This window comes from Dictyostelium purpureum (assembly GCF_000190715.1).
Source record: "Dictyostelium purpureum unplaced genomic scaffold DICPUscaffold_32, whole genome shotgun sequence".
NCBI classification, from domain to species: Eukaryota; Evosea; class Eumycetozoa; order Dictyosteliales; family Dictyosteliaceae; genus Dictyostelium; species Dictyostelium purpureum.
The window spans coordinates 124,277-131,907 of record NW_003519369.1 but is presented as its reverse complement, the minus strand read 5'-3'; the positions used below and the strand labels follow the sequence as shown (position 1 = coordinate 131,907).

The 7,631-nt window shown below is 22.8% G+C and overlaps 3 protein-coding genes across 3 annotated transcripts; 2 read left to right on the top strand and 1 right to left on the bottom strand.

The window, feature by feature from the left end:
* Positions 1 to 1,265: 1,265 nt before the first annotated feature.
* Positions 1,266 to 2,072, top strand: DICPUDRAFT_148688 (uncharacterized protein; the record flags this gene model as incomplete). Its single annotated transcript, XM_003284809.1, has 2 exons — positions 1,266 to 1,883; positions 1,962 to 2,072. The coding sequence occupies 2 exons, from the start codon at positions 1,266 to 1,268 to the stop codon at positions 2,070 to 2,072; spliced, it is 729 nt and encodes a 242-aa protein (XP_003284857.1).
* Positions 2,073 to 2,291: 219 nt separating this feature from the next.
* On the top strand, positions 2,292 to 4,208 carry DICPUDRAFT_75815 (uncharacterized protein; the record flags this gene model as incomplete). Its single annotated transcript, XM_003284808.1, has 1 exon — positions 2,292 to 4,208. The coding sequence occupies one exon, from the start codon at positions 2,292 to 2,294 to the stop codon at positions 4,206 to 4,208; it is 1,917 nt and encodes a 638-aa protein (XP_003284856.1).
* An 852-nt stretch (positions 4,209 to 5,060) lies between these two features.
* On the bottom strand, positions 5,061 to 5,363 carry DICPUDRAFT_13314 (uncharacterized protein; the record flags this gene model as incomplete). Its single annotated transcript, XM_003284787.1, has 1 exon — positions 5,061 to 5,363. A coding segment is annotated over one exon (303 nt), but the record flags the coding sequence as incomplete, so codon positions are not given.
* Between the last annotated feature and the right edge of the window lie 2,268 nt (positions 5,364 to 7,631).

Below are 7,631 nucleotides of genomic sequence, written 5' to 3'. Positions count from 1 at the left end.
TTGTGTTGTTGTTATATTATGAGAATTATTATTACTATAAAGATTTGGAAAATTTTATAAAATTTAGAAAATATTTTACTTTTTTATCTATATGTTTGTTGTTTTTTTGCAGCAATATAAAAAATATAGTTTGATAAACAAAGAAAGAGAGAAAAAAAAAAAAAAAGAAAATTTTAAAAACAAAATTTTAATTTATATATTGGAAAAAAAAAATAATTGAAAAAATAAAAAAAAAAATAATTAATAATATAATTTTTTCTTTTTATTAATTTTTTTGTTTTGTGTTAAATATTTTTTAATTATTTATTAAAGGGTGTGTGTTAGTGTGAGTGTGTTTAGTGTGTTAAATATATATTATTAATACATTATATATATAAATATATGGGTGTGTTGGCGCGAGTGTTTTATAAATTAAGTTAGTAGTAAGTAACATTTTAAGTAAAATATATACTATGTTAGATATTGGAGGATTAAAAAACTTATCGATTGATATTAAAATGGCAAACTCATATTTTAATTTATAAATAAATAAATAAATAGACCAAATAGATATTTTTTATTTCTATTTAATCTTTTTTTATTTTTATTTTTATTTTTATTTTTATTTTTATTTTTATTTTTATTTTTATTTTTATTTTTATTTTTATTTTTATTTTTATTTTTATTTTTATTTTAAATAATTGTTATTATTCCTATTTTCTTTATTTTCTATTCCGTCATCAATCGAAAAAAAAAGATTAAAATTGTATTTTGATAGTGCCAAATAAATAATTTCAATAAAAAGTGAGAATTTTCAAATCTTATTGTGCAGGTCACGTCGATTTTAAATAAAAATATCAATTGTAAATGAATTTATTTTATTTTTTTTTTTTTTAAAATTATTGTTTTTTTATAAATTTTTTTTATTTTTTATTATTTTTTTTTTTAAATTATTGTTTTTTTTAATTTTTTACATACAAGTTTTTTTTTTAATAGCCAATATTAATTATTTATTATTTTAAACAACAAATTATATATATCATATGTTGTATATTATGTTATATATTATATATAAATATATAAATATATAAATATATAAATAAAAATAAAAAATAAATTATTATGTAAAATAAATAAATAAATAAATAATAACAAAAGATATTTTTTGTATATAAAAATTAATACATTCTATATTTATAATAACAAAATAAAATAATTAACTAATAAATAGTAATAATAATAATATAATATAATAGTATAATATAATTTATTTCTTTTTTTTTAAAATGTATGAAAAGTTAAAAAAAGATGAAAATAAAGATACAAGTGTTGGTATACCGCTTTATAACATAAATGAAGAAAATAATAAATTACAACAGGATAAAATAAAGATTACAGTTAAGAATGCAGAGGACCCAGTAGAATATATAGAATTAAGACCAAGCGACAAAGTTCATTTATTAAAATCCTCAATACTAAAGATAAAAAATAAACCAAAACACAATTTAAGAATAATATATAATGGGAAAATGCTAAGAGATGACTCAATGACTCTAAGCGACTGTAAATTAGAAACTGGAAGTGTTGTTATTTGCTCAATTACCGAACCAATAGTATTTTCAAATCCAACAGTGGCAGCTATTCCAAATGATAATGGCACAGATACTGCCACAACATCACCAACAACAACCAATAATAGGGTTCAAAACAATTCATATATACCACCAGAATTTGTTATAGAAATGGGATCCAGACAACAGTTAGGTTTGGAATCACCTCCAGCACAAACTACAACTTTACCCAATAGGGTTTTTGGTAGTAGTAGCCCTTTTGTAAGAGATTCTATCGAGTTGACTTTTGGTTTACTATTCGGTTTTTTCTTTGGACCAATTTCATTATTTTGGGTAATTATTATTATATCAATTTAAATTTATAATTAATCATTCACTAAATCATTTTTTATTTTATTTTTTTAAAATTAGATTACCAAAGAGTATCTTACAAGAACAACCAAAATGGGGATTGTTTTTGGTGTAATATTTTCAGTTAGTTTATCATTGGTCAGATTATCAGCCCAAACAACCACAATTTAGTAGTAATAAAAAAAATAATAATATCGAATGAGGTTTTTTTACCTTTTTTTCTTTTTTTTTTTTTAATAAATAATTATTACGATGTAAAATATTTTCTTTATTTTTCTTTATATTTTTTTTTGGTGGGTGGCTTTGATTTTTAATTTAGTTTTTTAAAAAAAAAAGAAATTTGGTGGAATCTTTTAAAAAAATAGTTTTTATTTTTTAATTTTTTAAATAATGGAATCAAATAAAAAAGATATATGTATAACAGCAGAATATATTATAGAAGAATGCAACAAATTAGAACAGCGGTTAAGGAATACAGATGAATATATTTCACCATTACGATGGAGAAAAGAAGGATCAAAATTTGGGTTAACTGGTATAGATTTACCACTATCATTTGGTGGAAGTGATTTCAAAGTTTTGGATGTTATAAAAATCTATGAACATATGGGTAAATTCAATTTAAATTTTAGAGATGTTATAGGTGGTGCCCATGTTCGTTCATTATTAGCAACAAAAGAGAGTGATCAATCTGAACATTCAAAAAAAGTAGTAGAAATGGTGGTTCAGGGTGAGGCATATGTGGGCATTGTTATTACTGAACCTACCAGTGGTTCAGACTTTCAAGCAATGAAAAGTAAATCGGTAAAGAATGAAAATGGTGATTTTATTTTAAATGGTGAAAAAAGGTTTAATGCAAGATTAAAACAAGCAACTCATATAATACTGTATGTGTTAAATGAAGATGGACCATCAATAAATGTTTTTTTAGTTCCAATTAATCATAAAGGTTTAGAAATAAAATCGTTCAATGCTCAAGGCTTACTAGGTAACTCATTTGGAGGGGTTTCTTTTAAAGATATGCATGTTCCCAAAGAGTACTTAATTGGTAACCAAGGTGATGGTGTAGCAATTTTCCATAAGCACTTTTTGTATTGGCGTTTGATGCAATCTGCAGCCGCTATTGGTACTGGTAAATGTGCATTAGATCAAGCTGCTTCGAGAATGCTTTCAAGGGATGCATTTGGTGGTCCAATTGGTAGATTTACTCACCTACAACAAGATTTAGCACAGCATACAGCAAAGCTTTATATGGGTTCTCTTTTGGTAGAAAAGATTGCTACAATGTTTGATGAGGGTGCAAGCTTTAAAGAAATTAGTAAATATGTCCCAATGGCAAAAGCAGAGTGTATCGAGTTTGCATTATCAGCATGCGATTGGTCAATGGAGATTCATGGGGCTGATGGCTATAGTACAAGCTTTACAGATTTGGGTCAACGAGTTAACGATTTACAGGGTTTAAGGATAGCAGATGGAACCACAAGTGTTATGCGGTCACAAGTTGTTCGTACTTTTTATGATGATAGATTTTGGAAATGGGCAGTTGACAAATCAAATAAGAAACAAGAGGGTCATCCTGATATTGCACTACGTAGCATACCAAATAAAAATAATAATTTAGCTTTTATCGATAACTATCTAGCACTTGTGGATGATAAGGCTGGTGGTCCATGTGTACCTGTTTTATTGGTAAATACAATTCAAGTTATTTTAAATATGTTTAAAAGACCATTAATCAATATAGATAAAGCTCTTGAAGAAACATTTCAAAATATTACAGAGCTCTCAAAAGGACGTTTATCGAATTTAGAGGTTATTCAATTATTTCATTTTTTAGTATATAAATATTTAGAGGATATTCAATTTGATTCAAGAGTCGATTATAACGAGTTTTTATTAAACCTTTGCATGGATACATTCAAGAGGGAAGATAAAAAACCAGACACCATTGAAGACGGATCATGTCCATATATTTCAAAAAAATGGAACGATTTGGACTCTGGCTTATTATTAACTCCACAACCTTATCAAATTAAAATTATTTCTTTTAATGTTTGGGACAAAAGTGATGAACTACTTGGCCGCCATTTTATTTTATTAATCGACAGAAAAGACGACACTATCACATCGCTGGATTCAAATAGACAAGCAATTGACTCTGTTTTTAAATTAAGCAGGATCGATTTAGAAAATGATGACAATAATGGTTCATCAATTGATATGAAGGGTCCAAATCCAAATGGAGACCGAATGATAATTAACTCCGTTTTTACTTTTAGTTTTAAAACTAATTCCAAATGTAAATAAAATTAATAAAGAAAAAAAAATAGTTTATTTTTAAATAATAAAATTTATTTATTTATTTATTTTTTTTTTAAAAATTATTATAAAATTATATATTTTATAATGATAATGTTATATTTGGTTTGTTTTTACAGTTATTTCTATATATGAGTGTTTTTATAATTTTATATATATTATATATGTTATATATATTGAACAGTTTTTTTTTTTTTTTTTCTTTTTTTATAAAGTAAATAATATATGGTTTTTTTAAGTTTCTACAAATTTATACTGATTTTTTTCTTTTAATATATATATATGAAAATTTACAAAAATTAAAGAAAAAAATTTTATATGATTTTTTCTGCATTAAATTTAATTTTCGAATGAATAAGAATCTGATTGATTATTATTTTGGTTGGTGGAGTTGGGTAAGTATGACTGATATAAAGGTGGAAGTTGATTACTACCACTATTATTATTATTAGAATATTGTTGTTGTTGTTGTTGCTGTTGTTGTTGATGTTGTTGTTGTTGTTGATGTTGTTGCATTTGTTGCATATGTTGTTGCATTTGATGTTGTGGTATTGGAACTTGTTGGGGCATCATCATAAAAGGATGAGGCGATTGTTGGTTCATAACTGATGGGTTTGAAGGTATGCTATTGTTGCTGTTGTTGATTGGAATTGAATTTTGTTGATTGAATTGTTGTGAATAGTTGTTGCTATTATTATTGTTGTTGTTCACATTCAAACTATTGATACCATTGTTCAAACTACTGTTACTATTATCAAGCTGTAAGGGTGGTGAAGAGGGTGGTGAAGATGACATTTCAACTTTTTTTGGTGATCTTTTGGCATTAGAGTTTTTTTCACTTTCTCTATATTTTGCTAAATAGATTCTTAAAGGTTCGACATAGTTTTCAAAACCCAAGCTTGTCATTGCAGCTATGATATCTTCACCGTTTATAGTTTTTCTCTTTTCTTGTTGGCATTTATCACTCGCTTCGCTTGTAATAAAACTAATAAATTCGGATACACAGTCTTGAACAGTTTCTTTGGCATCTTTAGCAACTTTGGCATTGTTGGGAAGTGCCTTTTTCATAATTCTAATTATATTTGCAATAGGGAGATATCTATCTTGTTCTCTATCGCCATCTGCTTGAGCACCACTATTACCAATTGCTGCATTTTGGTTTGAGTTTGAATTGTTTGAATTTGAAATTCCACCGTCCCCATCGAAAGTGTCATCATTTAAATTACTCATTATTTATTATAAACTATTCTATATATATATTATTGTTTATAACTGATTTTTTATATTGATTTATATTAAAGCTGAATTTCTTTGAATATTAGTTTTTATTATTCCAAATATTGAATAATCTCAATTTCTATATTAAATTGTTATTATTATATTAGTGTTGGTTTTAATATAAATATTTATATATGAATAATGGTAATAGTGGTGATAAAACAACAATAACAAAAAAAATTTGGAAATAGTTTTTTCTGAAATTAAAAAAAAAAAAAAAAAACCACACAACTAATAAAATTTTTTAAATTTATAAAAAAAAAAATAAAATTTTTTAAATTATAAATAAAAATTTTTTTTTTTCTGTGTTTGTGATAATTCAATCTTTTTTCAAATTGAACAATTTTGATTTAAAAAAAAAATAAGAAATACGAAAAAATCTGTTCAATTTTATTTAAAAATATTTACATTGTTGTTCCAAATGATTACTATTAAAATATATGTTGATTATTATTATGCTATATACTATTATTATATCTGTATGCTTATATTTAATTTAAATTTTTATTGTGATTTCTTTGATCAAAAGTTATTGATGAAGATAATGAAGATTTAATGTTCCCAAAAATGGTATTGATTTATTTGGTGTTTGAAAAAAAAAAGAAAATAAAATTTTTTTTTTAAAAATAATAATAAAAATAATACTATTTTTATAATATTTTTTTTAAAAAAGTAATAAAATAAATATTATTATAAATAAAGGGTTAATTCTTACTTTACAAATATAATAATATTAATGAAAGTTTAATTTTAACAACAAAAACAATTTTAAAATATATAAATATAATTAATAAATGACAAAAAAAAACAAAAATACCACTTTTTTTTTTAATTATTTTTTTTTTTAAAAATTATATAAAAAAGGGTTGAAAATATCATGATAACTGTGTGTTAATTAAAATTACTACATATGTATAGTATTATGTATTTAAAAAAAAAAAAAAAATAGCAAATTATAATAACCACACAAAAACACACTTTTTTTTTTTTAATTCTAACCCTAATTTATTTTTTATCTATATAAAATAACAATATGAAATATAAAAATGACAATATTATAATGAATTTAAGTAACATTATAAAGAAATTTTTAATAATAAAAAAAATTAAAATATAAAAATGATACCTTATATGTATTATTTAAAAGTTGTTGTAAAGATATTTAAAGTTTTGTTTAGTATTTATGGTGTGTTAATGATACTGTGTGTGTATAGGTGCATGTGTGTGTTTTGTTTTATTTACTAACATTTTATCTACTTTATAATTAACTGTGATGATAGAATTATTATATTATTTAATTCAATCAAAGAAATTTTTATAAATACAACTAGTAATCCACACACATATTTATACAAAACATTTATTAGCAAATATTATACTTACCTAACTATTTACTAAACAAAAATTATAGCCTTGAGATATAATCAATCCAAAACGATTTTAAAACTTTATCTCGAAGATTATTGTGTGGAGGAAAAAAAAAAAAAAAAAAAGGAAAGATCTGGCGGTGAGATTAAGTGGTTATGAAGAAAATTAAAAAAATGAACAAAATACATAATTTAAGGAGATTACCAATTAGTGCTGGTGTGTGGGGTTTGCACTTAAGGTGGTGGAATTTTTTTTTAAATAGAAATTGTGTGTGGTAAAATGAGATAATTTTTAAAAATAAATAAAAATTACTTTTTTTATAAAATGAAATATTATTTGTTTATTATAAAAAAAAATGAAATGAATTAAAAAAAAGACATATTAACAACCATAAAATGATGAAAAAAAGGAACATGTCAACCAATTTCCAAAGATAAATAAAATATAAAAAAAAAAAATTCCTATATACCGAAATAAAACACAAAAAAATAAACAAATGAACAAATTGTTTATATTATAGTTACCCTTTTTAAAATACTATAAATTTGTTAATTTTTGTAATTCTATTTTAATATTTGATTAAATTTAAATTTGAGAAAATATATTTTAGGAAAAAAAAAAAAAAAAACTTTTTTTGATTAATTACAATTTTTTTATAAAAAAAAAAATTTATATTTTTATAATTTAAAAACCTATAGAAGGTAATTATTTATATTTTAAAAGGTAATGATTTTTGGGGTTTTTTTTTTTAAAAAATTGGAATCT